The sequence below is a fragment of the Rana temporaria genome, chromosome 2, assembly GCF_905171775.1.
Source record: "Rana temporaria chromosome 2, aRanTem1.1, whole genome shotgun sequence".
Taxonomy (NCBI): Eukaryota; Metazoa; Chordata; class Amphibia; order Anura; family Ranidae; genus Rana; species Rana temporaria.
This window is the reverse complement of record NC_053490.1, coordinates 142,976,647-142,992,272: the sequence shown is the minus strand read 5'-3', so window position 1 is coordinate 142,992,272 and position 15,626 is coordinate 142,976,647. Positions and strand designations below refer to the sequence as shown.

The following is a 15,626-nucleotide window of genomic DNA, read 5'->3' as shown; positions in this document are numbered from 1 at the left end:
GGGTTTAAACATTTCTAGATGAACAGTATATTGCTACTGAATCTAATGTAAAGGATTTATGTCTACTTCAGTGTAAATAGTCATCCATTCAGTAAATCTTTAGAGCATTCTGAAATGTGTTTATACATGTACTGGGAAGTTCAAAAGCAGTACTGAAAAGTGAAGTCTGAATATATAGTGTTCTGCTTTGACTTCATCCATTTATACACTTGGGATTATGTAGCGTTTGATTGAAAAAAATGATTTCACAATAAACATTTAAGTCTATTATGGATTTTTGATGTACGATTGAAAGCCGTGACCAATGGGAAACTTGGGAGTCCTCTGTTATAGAGATCCAAAAATGTCCATGGTATAAAGCAATTTCAAATATATGGGGCCTGAAAAAGCACTTTCCCCAAATAGCGATTTTAATACTAATATTATACGATTAATAGAAGGGTACTACTGTTGATGTTTGTCTGAAAATGCTACTTATCTCGCTGGTTTACTTACCCCTGGCTTCAATATTTAAAGGCCAAGTAGTAGTAAAGTAGACAACTTTAGACAGTAGCATTGTCTTAGCTAGCAGATTCGGATGGATTTGACAAATGTTAACAAACTGAAGCCGAAATCCACCTTACAGTGTGGAAATTATTTGATCCCTTCCAGATTTTGTAAGTTTACCCACTTAACATTTTTTATATATATATATATATATCCTTAATTTCTTTTTATCAAAGGTGTATTTAAAATGATAGAGACAGAATATCAACCAAAAAGCCAGAAAAAACACATGATACAAATGTAGTAAATTCAGTTGCAGTTCAGTGAGTAAAATAAGTATTTGATCCAACCAACCAACAATAATTCTGGCTCCCACAGACTGGCTACAGTATGTCTTCATGTGGTACACAGATTAGTCCTGTCAATTTAAGAAGGTGCACCTAATAACAACTCGTTATGTGTATAAAAGACACCTCTCCACAGAATCTCTTTCTTCCATAAAAAAACCTCACCATCATGGGGAAGACCAAAGAGCTGTCAAAGGACATCAGGGACAAGATTGTAGACCTGCACAAGGCTGGAATGGGCTACAAGACCATCAGCAAGAAGCTTGGTGAGAAGGAGACAACTGTTGGAATGATAATTCGCAAATGGAAGAAATACAAAGTAACCATCAATTGCTCTCTGTCTGGAGCTTCATGCTAGATTTCGCCTCATGGGGTAAGGACGATCATGAGAAAAGTGAGGGATCAGCCCAGAACTACACAGGAGGAGCTTGTGAATGATCTCAAGGCAGTTGGGACCACAGTCACCAAACTATTGGTCACCCAATACGCCGCCATGGATTTAAATTGTGCAGCGCCTGCAAGGTCCCCCTCCTCAAGAAGGAACATGTCTGAAGTTTGCCAATGAACATTTAAATGATTCAGAGGAGGATTGGGAGAAAGTGTTGTGGTCAGATGAGACCAAAATTGAGCTCTTCTGCATTAACTTGACTCACAATGACCCAAAACATACCATCAAGACAACAAAGGAGTGGCTCAAGAAGAAGCACATTAAGGTCCTGGAGTGGCCTAGTCAGTCTCTAGACCTTAATCCTGTTGCCAAGCGACAGCCATGAACCCTTAAGAATTTAGAGAAGATCTGTAAAGAAAAGTTTACCAAAATCCCTCCTGAGATGTGTGCAAACCTGATCACCAACTACAAGAAACATCTTGCCTCTGTGCTTGTCAACAAGGGTTCTCCACCAAGTACTAAATCATGTTTTGCTTGGGTATAAAATACTTATTTTACTCACTGAACTAGAACTCAAATTTAAAACATTTGTATTGTGTTTTTTCTGGATTTTTGGTTGATATTCTGTCTCTATCATTTAAGATAAACCTATAATAAAAATAATAAACCCTTCATTTATTTTTAACTTACAAAATCAAATAACTATTTTCCCCACTGTATAAGCAGTTACAGCAAACAGATTTTTTTCTTTTGAAATAGAGGCATTTTTACGTAAAATTATAAAAGCTGGCCATTGTAATCACCTCTGTCAGTGTTAAATGGTTTGTCTCAACCCTTTAATGCTACTTTGTCTGCACACCTTGGCCTGTCTACTTTCCAAAAAGGAGTCATTTGGGGGATATCTGTACTGTCCTCATAATTTTTGGCTTCAAGAAACATCAGAACTGATTTTCAGATATATATACCATAGTTTGTGGACTCTATAACTTTCCTACAGACTAAATAATATACACTGATTGGGGTTATTTTCACCAAAGAAATGTAGCAGAATGCATTTTGGCCTAAATCTATGAAGAACGATTATTTGCAAAATGTTTTGCAAAAAACAAAAACGCATTTTTTCTCAAAGTTTTGTCTTTTTTTTTTATTTAGCAAAAAAAAGGTGATTAACCACTTAAGGACCTTGGCTGTATTTCAGATTTGGCGTTTACAAGACTAAAACATTTTTTTTTTGCTAGAAAATTGCTTAAAACCCCCAAACATTATATATTTTTTCTCTAACACCCTAGAGAACAAAATGGCGGTCATTGCAATACTTTTTGTCACACCGTGTTTGCGCAGCGCTCTTACAAGCGCACTTTTTTTTGGAAAAAATTCACTTTTTTGAATTAAAAAATAAGACAACAGTAAAGTTAGTCCAATTTTTTTATATTGTGAAAGATAATGTTATGCCGAGTAAAATGATACTCAACATGTCAGGCTTCAAAATTGCGCCCACTCGTGGAATGGCGTCAAACTTTTACCCTTAAAAATCTCCATAGGCGACGTTTAAAAAATTCTATAGGTTGCATCTTTTGAGCTACAGAGGTGGTCTAGGGCTAGAATTATTGCTCTCGCTCTAACGATCGCGGTGATACCTCACTTGTGTGGTTTAAACACCGTTTTCATATGCGTTCGCACAAGCTCGTCAGGACGGGGCGCTTTAAAAAAAATTGTTTTTGTTTTCTTATTTATTTTTATTAATTTCTACACTGAAAAAAAAAATGTATCACTTTTATTCCTATTACAAGGAATGTAAACATCCCTTGTAATAGAAAAAAGCATGACAAGTCCTCTTAAATATGAGATCTGGGGTCAAAAAAAAAAAAAAAAAAAAATGTTGTCATTTGAAAAAATTACAACTAGAAAATATTGCTTTAAGAAGCATGGGCGGAAAGTGATGTTTTGACGTCACTTCCGCCCTGCTATGCAATGGGGACGGGTCGGGGCCATCTTGCCCTCACTCGTATCCCAGCCGACCAGGGGACAGGACCCGATCGCCTCCGCCGCTACCGACGGCTTCGGTAAGCGGCGGAGGGCACGGGAGAGCGGAGGGGGGCCCCTCTCCCGCCACCTATAACGGTGATCTCGCGGCAAATCCGCCGCGGAGACCACCGTTATCGTTTACAGGACCGCTCACAGTAAAGATGGATATCTCGGTTGTGGCAGCAGCTGCTGCCGTTACTGAGATATCCATCTTTAAAATACCAACGTATATGTACATGAGCGGGTCCTTAAGTGGTTATATACTACCAAAATAAAGCTCTAGTTGTGTGAACAAAATGATCAAAATTTTGTTTGGGTACTGTGTTGCATGACCACGCAATTGTCATTAAAAATACGACAGCACTAAAATGTAAAAATTGGTCTGGACAGGAAGGGGGTAAAAGTGCCCAGTATTGATATTGGTTAAAGGCTAAGTTCACCTTTTTTTCTAAATTCCAGCTCCCCTATGTACCAATATAGCATTACTGTACTTATTTTGCAAAAATTAAACACCTTTCCATTAATTCTGCACACGCTTACCTTACTCTTTTCATAGCTGTTTAAACATACTGTTCGTTTACTTCTGCCTTACTTCCTGGACAGACTTTAGGTCATGACACAGAAAGGAGTTGACTAGCTGATCTCATTATCACACACCTTGCATCATCTACCCTCAGCTGGTCAACTCCTTCCTGTGTCATGATCTAAAGTCTGACCAGAAAGTAAGGCAGAAGTAATCGAGCAGTGTGTTTCAACAGCCATGAAGAAAGTTAGGTAAGCCTGTGTAGAATTAATGGAAAGCTGTGATATTTTTGCAAAATAAGTACATTAATGGTACATTGGTACATAGAGGAGCTGGAATTTAGAAGAAGAAGAAGAAGAAAAAAAAAAGGTGAGCAAGGGTGAACTTATCCTTTAAAGTCATCACAAAGGACAAGGGGTACTCTTTACATCTGGAAAAAGAAATGTAATCTCCACAGAAGAAAACGTTTTTTCACAGTAAAAGCTGTGAAAATCTGGAGCAGACTCCCTCAAGAATTACTTCTGGCCAACTACGTAGACTGTTTAAAAAAAGAGCTGGATGAATACCTAAATACAAAAAAATATAACTGGATAATAACATGCATAGATAATAACACCAGAGATTGTTGATTCAGGGAATTTCTGATTGCTTTCTGGAGACCAGGAAGATGTTTTTTCCCCTGCTGCAGCAAATTAGACCATGCTTTTCATTTTTTTTGCTTTCCTCTGGATCAACTGTGTTATAGGTTTCAGTTTTTAGAGGTTTTCTATTTTGCCTATTGTTAGAACTATATGTGTGCCTTATTCAACCCGATAAACTATGTAGCTATGCCAATATCTAAACATCAGTTTATCTAGGTGCTTTTTACAAACCTATATAAAATGAGAAAACAGCTTCAGAAATACATACCTGAAAGCCAGTATACCACCGGGCATTTGGAAGTTTCGGCTTTAGGTGGTAAATAGATCCCAAATCGTATTTTACACTTGAGTTCCGTGCTATTCAGAAAGAAAAACATTGTCAAGAAAAAATTAAATATTTTATCCAAGGGCTTAAAAAAATAAAAAAAAACCTTTAGAGTGCTTGCTTCCATGTTCTGACAAATAACAAAGTTTACACATTACCAGGAGCAAAATGATAACAGAACATGGATATTTTCAAATCACAGTAGCCTAAAGGAGGTGAAATAAACCAGGAACACAAGTAATGATATTCTAGAAAGACTTAAAAAATCTGCATGGAAAAGAACAAGAGATCTCAAACTTTAGCTAGACTTGTATCTTAAATATATGCAAATTAGAATAACCAACTGTGAAGGATGCTTCAGTGTAATTCTCCCTGCTAGTAATGTTGTGTGTGTGTTAGAGGATTTCAGGTGTGACTCACTCCTCGGCTAACAGGCTGTTGATATGGTAATGACCCTTCCTCAGCCAGTCCTATTTCAAAGGGTAAATGGTCTATTGTGTGTGTGAAGAAGCCCTGTGGTTACTGTTTACTGTGATTAGAAGTGGCTCATGTTAATTATTCTGATTGCTTCATTGTGGTAATTATCTCTTCTATGCGGGGCCAGGCTGTCTAGATAATGTATTCTGTACAACTAGTAATTACCTTCACTGATGTCATTATCTAAAGAAAATGTGTTTTCAGGGTCGGCTCCGAAATGTCTGCCTATGATCTGTATGGAAGCCCCAGTTTCAGGGGGTGGAGATTTGTCATTGTAACAGTTTTGGAAATTACATATAAGCTGTGTGTTATACCATTAAAGTCTGTCTTGTTCCAGCAGTAAGCGTGACCCATGTGTGGCTTATTGGGTGATTCCAGGAATATCCCTCCTCGTGGAATATTGGGGTGATTTTCTTTATGGGGAGAAGGGAAGACTTTGACGGGGATATCATTCTAATACCGTCACACCAACTCAAGAGGATACATACGGAAAACTAATATAGACAGATTTTTGGTCTAGTACACATATAATTTTAGGAAAAGGAATTGTAATTTGATTATAGAACAAGATGTTATGTGCACCAGAACTGCTTTTCTGTGGGAATGAAAACGTGTCTTGATACAGCTTAGAAGAAAGTCAAAAGTATGTCAGAGGCACCAATGATGGAACAGAGAAGTATACAATCCTAGCATTTGATGGGTGCAGGGATAAGTGAGCTTCCGTGCAATTCCAATTGTTAAAAAATACCTATGTGCTATAGGCAATTCATCATATACATATGTCTTCTATTATAATAATTCTGCTTAAATGACTTATGTTGAAAACACTGATACTGATTACTTAAATGACTTATGTTGAAAACACTGATACTGATTACTTAAATGACTTATGTTGAAAACACTGATACTGGTTAGCCAGTTAAATAGTACAATATAACTTTGGCCATGAATCTAAGATCCCTTTTCACATGGGCCATGTCTGCTCCAATCGGCAAAGGGATCAGTGAGCAGATGCCCTGGTGAATTGGATCAGAACAGTACAAATGTCACTTCTGTGACATCCATGTCAGTTTTTTTTTCACCTGGCTGTTACCGGACACATGTTACGTCTATAGGCAGGTGGCAGAAAGCATCTGTTCACATCCAAATACATCAGATCCATCACATTTAGGTGTGAAAAAATGTAAAATAATGTAGACGAATGCTTGGGTGTACTAATCAATTTGAAAAAAAAAAAAAAAAAATCCATGAAAATGTATTGCTATCACAAACCCCTATGTGACAGTATACTAAAGTGGCAGGTTCTATTTAATGAGACATCAGGGGTCTACTAGACCCCTGATATCTCCCCTCCATTAGCTTCAGTGAAGTCACTGAAGCTAATGGAGTACATATCATCTCTCCTCTACACACTGAAACCCACCATGCAGGTGTCAGGCCCACAGATGGGATAGTGAAGCCTGGGAAACATGATGGGGGACACACATCCATCTCAAAGCAGACAAGTGGCTTGTGACATTTACACACAGTAGTGCCAGTGTGAATTACTCCTGAATTGAGGTGTGGATGAATGTTTCCATTAATGATTACATTAAAATGTCAAGGAGATCTATGGGTACATTTAAGTACAGGGCTTTCTAATATGTATATCTCTATTTACCTGTCATGTTCAAACACTTTCTGGTAGCCCTCAAAGCATTTATTGCTGGAAATCTGTTTCAGTGCCATATTCTGTTGGAAATATAAACACAATTTTAAAAACAAAAACACTGCAGGTGTCAAAGTTTATAATAGAGAGAATAACAAATATTGTATACAATAGAAATCCCATTTCTCTATTACAAAAACAGAATCAGCAGAACCTGGAATCTTAGGCTGCATTCACACCTGAGCGTTTTGTAGCCTGAAATTCTCAATGGAGATGGTTCACATCTCCACTCCAAAACGCCTGAAGCTGAACGCCTGAAGCTCAAACAAGTTCTGGACCCTTTTTGTTGCGCGAATTGGGCTGATTTGGGCGATTTTGAACGTTTGTATTCCCATAAAAACAGATGGAAACGCTCGATTTAAGCGTCTAGCAACGAGCGTTTCTACGGGCGTTTTGTCGCTTTAATCTGTTCTGTGAAATAGAATATTTACCCAGGAAGAAGATAAAAAAAAATCTACAAACATAGCAACAAATGATGAAAGAGATGAGTATTTTTCCTGTTGGCTAAAATAAAAACTGACAAAGTTCAAAAACGTTGAACAACGCTGTATGCAAATACGCGTGACCGAAAACGCTACGCTCAGGTGTGAATGCGGCCTTAATCTGGAAGAACTCTGTAAACATATACAAACCTGATAAACAGAAGCTTGGTGCTGAAAAGCCCAAGAGGCATCCACGGATCTGGGGAACCCTATTCTCAGGAAATCAGGCTTTAATGTCGACCTATCTAATCCACCTAGAAATAGTGGAACGGGAAGCCGGATGCACCTTGCAAGAGTCCTCTGAATGGATGAAATAAGCAGTTCGATTGATGGATGGAAGTTGTAGTTAACAGGTAAACAAGCACTGCATGAACCACATCTAGGCAGTGGAGGGAAACCTCCCTGGGGTGTTTTGGACCAGGACAGAATAATGCCCTAGTTAAAATAGAAGCATGAAACCTCCTTGCGAAAAAAAGACACCCTAGGTTGCAAAATTAAAAAATTTCTCTGTGCAAAAACAAAAAAAGTTTCTTGCTTGACAAGGTGGCCAGCTCAGCATCCTGCCTGGCAGAAGTGATAGCAACCAATAAGGCAGCTTTGCCAGTGAAAACATACAAAGGAATATCTCTGGATGGGTTTGAAATGAGAGCTGACAAAACTAGGTTAAGGTCCCAGAGCACCAACTGGGAGCATCTGAGAGGCATTACATGAGTGACCCCCACAAAAGTCTTCACCAGGGAGTGAGAGGTAAGCCGACACTGGAAAAAAACAGCCAAGGCAAAAATCTGCCCTATGAGGATGCTCAAGGCTAAACCTTAAACCAGCCCAGACTAGGGGATGGCCTGAATACGTCCCACAAAGTATATAAAGTATCGTCTCCGGGTGAAATTTGCGCTGCTCGCACCAAGCAAAATACGCCTACAGATGGTAAATCTTACAAGAAGTTGACTTCCTAGCACAGAGAAGCATAGAAATGACTAAATCTGACAGTCCTCTCTCTTAGGATCCTGGCTTCAACAGCCAGGCCATCAGAGTCAGCGACCGAGAAGCAGAATGGGAGACTGGGCCGGGAGACAGAAGATCTGGGCTAGCTGAAATAGGACTCAAAGCCACAATGTTTTAGGAAGGTGTGTGGCACCCCAGCTTTATGAAACACACCTTCCAGGTGACAATACACAGCTCATGCACCGACTTTCTGGAAGTCAGTATTGACCAACAATTAAACTTGCCTGATTATCTTTGAATAATCTTAACAAAATGGACCCATATGTGGAAATCACAAATGAAACATTTTGCCCATAGCTTTGCACTTTTCTCTCTTTGCATAGAACTTACCAGGCCTCAAAATGTGAAGCGGGACTAAATCCTTCTATCATTTTCAGTCAAAGTAGCTGCCCTGTGGCTTCTGTTTGATCTTCAACTGTCATTATGCTGCACATGTGTTAGGACAATAGTCATTTGATGGTTTGAGTTTGGTTGAGAGCACAAACAATGGGACAGTTACATTCCCGACAGGGGGCGATCAAGGAGTTAAGTGTGTTACCTACAGTAGGAAGTGGCACTGACTGGAGGAGGAGACCGATTGTTGTTCATATATACAAGGAACACACAATCTGTCTCCTCTCCCCTGACAGGATGTGGATCTGTGTGTTTACACACACACACAGCCATGTTCCTGTTCTGTGACCAGCAATTGTGAGTGCCCGGGGACCATCGCAGTTACCAGGCACGCGCATCGGCTCCCGAGTGATGCAGTGGGGAACGCGCTCCCTAGATTGCCGGGACGCCAAAGACATCATATGACGGCCGCCCAGGATGGTAGAGCCACATTGCGGCCATCATATTACGATACGCTGGAAGGGAAGTGGTCAACAGCTAATGTAGGTACGTGCGCCCGTGACGCGTCGCCGGAGCGCGTGGCCGGCGGCCACCCGTGTTTGCTCCACAGAGAGCAAGAACAGGCATCTGTCAATGTAAACAAACAGATCCCCATTCTGACAGGGGAGTAGAGAGATTGTCTGTTCCTAGTGATCAGGAATCTCTCTGTACTCCCAGTCAGTACACTCCCCCCAACAGTTAGAAAGCCCCTCCCAGGGAACACATTAAACCACGGCTTGACAAATTTGCTTGGAATCTAGGATAAGATAAAAAAGTTAGGAGCCAGTCTTTCGGCTGCTGATTTTCCAGCATGCTGGTCTAACAGAAGCCAGCCGAACAGCTGGCTTCTATTGGACCTGCTGCCAAACACACAGGCCTGACAGACTGCAGAGTTTGAGCAGTGCGCTGCGAACAGAGTACAGTGTTGAGAAGTGCACTACATACAAAGTGAAGAATTCAGCGATGCGCTACGTACAGAGGGGTTGAGGATTGTATAACATTCAGAGTGAGGGGTTCAGAATTGCTTATGTACAGAGTGCGTGCGGGGTTCAGGTCAGGATTGCTTATGTACAGAGTGCGGGGTTCAGGTCAGGATTGCTTATGTACAGAGTGCGTGCGGGGTTCAGGTCAGGATTGCTTATGTACAGAGTGTGGGGGGTCAGGATTGCTTATGTACAGAGTGCGGGGTTCAAGTCAGGATTGCTTATGTACAGAGTGTGGGGTTCAGGTCAGGATTGCTTATGTACAAGGTTCAGGTCAGGATTGCTTATGTACAGAGTGTGGGGTTCAGGTCAGGATTGCTTATGTACAGAGTGTGGGGTTCAGGTCAGGATTGCTTATGTACAAGGTTCAGGTCAGGATTGCTTATGTACAGAGTGTGGGGTTCAGGTCAGGATTTCTTATGTACAGAGTGTGGGGTTCAGGTCAGGATTTCTTATGTACAGAGTGTGGGGTTCAGGTCAGGATTGCTTATGTACAGAGTGTGGGGTTCAGGTCAGGATTTCTTATGTACAGAGTGTGGGGGTCAGGATTTCTTATGTACAGAGTGTGGGGTTCAGGTCAGGATTGCTTATGTACAAAGTGTGGGGTTCAGGTCAGGATTGCTTATGTACAAAGTGTGGGGTTCAGGTCAGGATTGCTTATGTACAGAGTGCGTGCGGGGTTCAGGTCAGGATTGCTTATGTACAGAGTGTGGGGGTCAGGATTGCTTATGTACAGAGTGTGGGGTTCAGGTCAGGATTGCTTATGTAGAGTGTGGGGGTCAGGATTGCTTATGTACAGAGTGTGGGGTTCAGGTGAGGATTGCTTATGTACAGAGAGTGTGGGGTTCAGGTCAGCTCTCTCCCCAAATTTCTACCCCCCCAGTGTAGAGCGACTCTCTCTTCCAGACCTTTCCCCTCCTCTCTGTCCAGTGCACAGCACTTCTATTACCCACAGAAGAGAAGTACTGTCTGTACCTTAAGCGAGTCAGGCTGCCGGCGCTAGAGTGTGTATACCCCGCCCCCTGCTTCTCCTCCTCTGTTGTAGATGCAGGGAGAATTGAGTCTGCCGCCGGGAGAGAAGCCACTACAAGCAAGACGTTCAGCCAGAGTTAGGGCTTTTCGGTTGTTAGGACACGGACTTCACTGCAATCATTGTGGCGGCTGGGGGGAGAGAAGAGTAAAGACAAGTGCTGTGCAGTGCAGCCGAAAAAAGCCCTTCCTGGATCGGCTCCATCCCCAGAACAGATTTCAGTGACTGTACCGTAAAGGTGACAACCCTACTCCACAAGGCCGCGGCCTCAATTTCCAGCCGGTGAGGCATCTTAGTCTGAGCCCCCGCGCGGTGGGGGGAAGGGGGTGTTGTACAGTGAGAAGACACCTCCCGCAGTACAGCCCAGGAGCCAGGTCGCTAATTCTAGTCACCAATGTGACCTGGCGCCTGGGGTTCGTCGAGCCCTGCATTAAACCCCTTGATTGCCCCCTAGTATTAACCCTTTCCCTGCCAGTTTCATTTATAGTTTTTCTTTCGTTTATAGCGCAAAAAATTATAACCGCAGAGGTGATCAAATACTACCAAAAAAAAAGCTTTATTTGTGGGGGAACATCAGTTTTGTTTGTGTACAATGTCTCACGACTGCGCGATTGTCAGTCAAAGCAACGCAGTGCCGTATCGCAAAAAATGGCCTGGTCATTAAGGGGCTAAATCCTTCTGGGGCTGAAGTAGTTAAAGTGGTTCTAAAGGCAAAACTTTTACAACCACTTTAATGCACTTAGCAAAATCCTTCTGCATATTGCAAGTAAGGCCACTTTCACACTGGGGCATTGTCGTTTTAGCGGCGCTTTTCGGCCTCTAGTGGCCCAAAGAAGGGTTGAAAGCGCCCACAAAGCACCCCTGTCCATTGATTTCAATGGGCAGGGGCGCTTTAGGCGCAGTGCTTCCAAAGCCCTGAAAAGATGCTGCTTGCAGGACTTTTTTGTAACGTCCCGCAAATGCACCGCTCCAGTGTGTAAGCCAGGGTTTGACAAATTTGCTTGGAATCTAGGAACCAGCTAAAAAAGTTAGGAGCCAGAAAACGCACCCCGTCCCGACGAGCTTGCGCGCAGAAGCGAACACATACGTGAGCAGCGCCCGCATATGTAAACGGTGTTCAAACCACACATGTGAGGTATCGCCGCGATTGGTAGAGCGAGAGCAATAATTCTAGCCCTAGACCTCCTCTGTAACTCAAAACATGCAACCTGTAGAATTTTTTAAACGTCGCCTAGGGAGATTTTAAAGGGTAGAAGTTTTTCGGCATTCCACGAGCAGACGCAATTTTGAAGCGTGACATGTTGGGTATGAATTTACTCGGCGTAACATTATCTTTCATAATATTAAAAAAAATGGGGATAACTTTACTGTTGTCTTATTTTTTAATTAAAAAAAGTGTAATTTTTTTCCCAAAAAAGTGTGCTTGTAAGAACGCTGCGCAAATACGGCGTGACAGAAAGTATTGCAACGATCGCCATTTTATTCTCTAGGGTGTTAGGATAAAAAATATATATATAATGTTTGGGGGTTCTAATTAGAGGGAAGAAGATGGCAGTGAAAAATGACATTAGAATTGCTGTTTAACTTGTAATGCTTAACTTGTAATACCAACGGCCACCACCAGATGGCGCCAGCTCACATCTGGTGGTAATAACTTGTAATACCAACGGCTCACCACCAGATGGAGCCAGCTCACAAAAGCCCACCTTCCAAGCCAAGTCGCCAGGACACTATTTCTAGTCGCCATGGCGACCTGGCGCCCGGGATTTGTCGAGCCCTGGTGTAAGCCCTCGGGCTTTAACACTGGAGTGACAGGAGAGGCGCTATTTTTAGTGCTATAGCACCTGTGAAGCGTCTCAGTGTGAAAGTGGCCTTAAAGCGGATCTCTGGTCAAATTGTAAAACAGATATATATTTTCACACGAAATTTCAACTATTTCTAGCCTACTTCTATTAATCTGAACCATTCTGAAGTTTGTAAACTTACTTTGTGAAGATCTCACACACATTTATTTCCTTGAATTTTGGGAAATGCAGTCATGCCCTGTGGGTGGGCACTGCTGTGTCACGCATTTTTGCAGAACCTGCCATCTGAACTACAGAGGTGCTGGGAGGGGGGAGTCTCAGTACAGGAATCACTGCTTGTAGGCAGCAAGGTACCATGGGATATGTAGTCCTTGGAAATGGAACGTAAACAGCAGAGAAGCTGGAAAGCATGCAGATGTTCTGCCAGAACAGCAAACCCGTCAGATTAGCTAACAGAAGTGACACCACTAGCAAGTTTGCTAATCTGACAGTACACTTGCAGTCAGAAGGCAGTAGTGAACATCATGATCTTACTACACCCAGCTACGTCTTGAATTGCAGAGTAATTTTAGCATAAAGTGAGCGTATATAAATAAATATAGTATATATGAGTCTGTGTGTGCCCAGTGATATGTGCTGAGTCTGTGTGTATGCCCAGTGATATGTGCTGAGTCTATGTGTGTGCCCAGTGATATGTGCTGAGTCTATGTGTGTGCCCAGTGATATGTGCTGAGTCTATGTGCATGCCCAGTGATATGTGCTGAGTCTGTGTGTGTGCCCAGTGATATGTGCTGAGTCTATGTGTATGCCCAGTGATATGTGCTGAGTCTGTGTGTGTGCCCAGTGATATGTGCTGAGTCTGTGTGCATGCCCAGTGATATGTGCTGAGTCTGTGTGTGTGCCCAGTGATATGTGCTGAGTCTGTGTGCATGCCCAGTGATATGTGCTGAGTCTGTGTGCGTGCCCAGTGATATGTGCTAAGTCTGTGTGCGTGCCCAGTGATATGTGCTGAGTCTGTGTGCGTGCCCAGTGATATGTGCTGAGTCTGTGTGCGTGCCCAGTGATATGTGCTGAGTCTGTGTGTATGCCAAGTGATATGTGCTGAGTCTGTGTGCGTGCCAAGTGATATGTGCTGAGTCTGTGTGTGTGCCCAGTGATATGTGCTGAGTCTATGTGTATGCCCAGTGATATGTGCTGAGTCTATGTGTATGCCCAGTGATATGTGCTGAGTCTATGTGTATGCCCAGTGATATGTGCAGAGTCTATGTGTATGCCCAGTGATATGTGCTGAGTCTATATGTATGCAAAGTGATATGTGATGAGTCTGTGTGTATGCCCAGTGATATGTGCGGAGTCTGTGTGTGCCCAGTGATATGTGCTGAGTCTGTGTGTATGCCCAGTGATATGTGCTGAGTCTATGTGTATGCCCAGTGATATGTGCTGAGTCTGTGTGTATGCCCAGTGATATGTGCTGAGTCTATGTGTATGCCCAGTGATATGTGCTGAGTCTATGTGTATGCCCAGTGATATGTGCTGAGTCTGTGTGTGTGCCCAGTGATATGTGCTGAGTCTGTGTGCATGCCCAGTGATATGTGCTGAGTCTGTGTGTGTGCCCAGTGATATGTGCTGAGTCTGTGTGCATGCCCAGTGATATGTGCTGAGTCTGTGTGCGTGCCAAGTGATATGTGCTGAGTCTGTGTGTGTGCCCAGTGATATGTGCTGAGTCTATGTATGCCCAGTGATATGTGCTGAGTCTATGTGTATGCCCAGTGATATGTGCTGAGTCTATGTGTATGCCCAGTGATATGTGCTGAGTCTATGTGTATGCCCAGTGATATGTGCTGAGTCTATGTGTATGCCCAGTGATATGTGCTGAGTCTATGTGTATGCCCAGTGATATGTGCAGAGTCTATGTGTATGCCCAGTGATATGTGCTGAGTCTATATGTATGCAAAGTGATATGTGATGAGTCTGTGTGTATGCCCAGTGATATGTGCGGAGTCTGTGTGTGCCCAGTGATATGTGCTGAGTCTGTGTGTATGCCCAGTGATATGTGCTGAGTCTATGTGTATGCCCAGTGATATGTGCTGAGTCTGTGTGTATGCCCAGTGATATGTGCTGAGTCTATGTGTATGCCCAGTGATACGTGCTGAGTCTATATGTATGCAAAGTGATACGTGCTGAGTCTGTGTGTATGCCCAGTCTGTGACACTCCCCTCCCCCGTACAGTCACATCATGTCTGACTCCCGTTACCCACGACTTACATACATAGTACTGAGTGGCGGGAAGCCTGTCGCCAAACTAGCGGGATATAAGGGTGATCCTGCCACCATAGCGCCCCATATTCATCTACACACCAACTTCATTACTACAGCACAGTGCAGCCTCAGCATTCCACTACTTCGCACACTGAGCTCTCCTCCGTGGAGGAATACCAGAGGACGGAGCTCAGTCGCGGTATACACTAATGACAAGCACAGGTGACACCCCGCCGCCATACACCGCAACACGATACACCTCACTCCCCTCACCTGGAGTACAACTCGACTGTCACCAACCACACCAGAAAGAGGACAGACAGAGGGGGACGTTCCAGGCTGTGGTGTATAGACGCCACACTGACCTCTGCAGGCGGGGAGGAGAGTCTGCCGCTGTGATCAGCTGCTGATAGGTCCAGTGTCTTCAGTGAAAATCAGCAGTACTCTCTCAGGCTCCATTCATACTTAGCGATTTAGAATCGCCACGATTCTGCTCATAATTCCAAATCGTAAGGCAATCTCTGCACGAGAACGAGATGTGTTTGGGTGCCCATTAGCCACTTGCCTACTGGGCACGTTTACCCCCTTCCTGCACAGGCTAATTCTCAGTGGGACATACTAAAAAGAATGACAGAAAGGAATGCCCGTAGACTTTAACAGGTGGATGGAATGCCCGTTGAGAATAATGAAACAAAATGGAATGAGAAAGCTTTCAGTGCAGTCTCAGGCCCCGTACGCACGACCGAGTTTCTCGGCAGAATTCAGCCAGA

General features: G+C 42.9%; 1 protein-coding gene across 1 annotated transcript in view; it reads right to left on the bottom strand.

Annotated features, from left to right (window-relative positions):
* ESD (esterase D) overlaps positions 1 to 15,238 on the bottom strand; it is a 35,059-nt gene extending 19,821 nt beyond the window's left edge. Inside the window, exons 1-3 of the mRNA XM_040341249.1 lie at positions 15,130 to 15,238; positions 6,873 to 6,943; positions 4,679 to 4,767 (exon numbers count right to left, since the gene is read on the bottom strand). Coding sequence (XP_040197183.1) covers positions 4,679 to 4,767; positions 6,873 to 6,940 — 157 coding nt within the window. The 5' untranslated portion in view covers positions 6,941 to 6,943; positions 15,130 to 15,238. The remainder of the gene's footprint in view (positions 1 to 4,678; positions 4,768 to 6,872; positions 6,944 to 15,129) is intronic.
* Between the last annotated feature and the right edge of the window lie 388 nt (positions 15,239 to 15,626).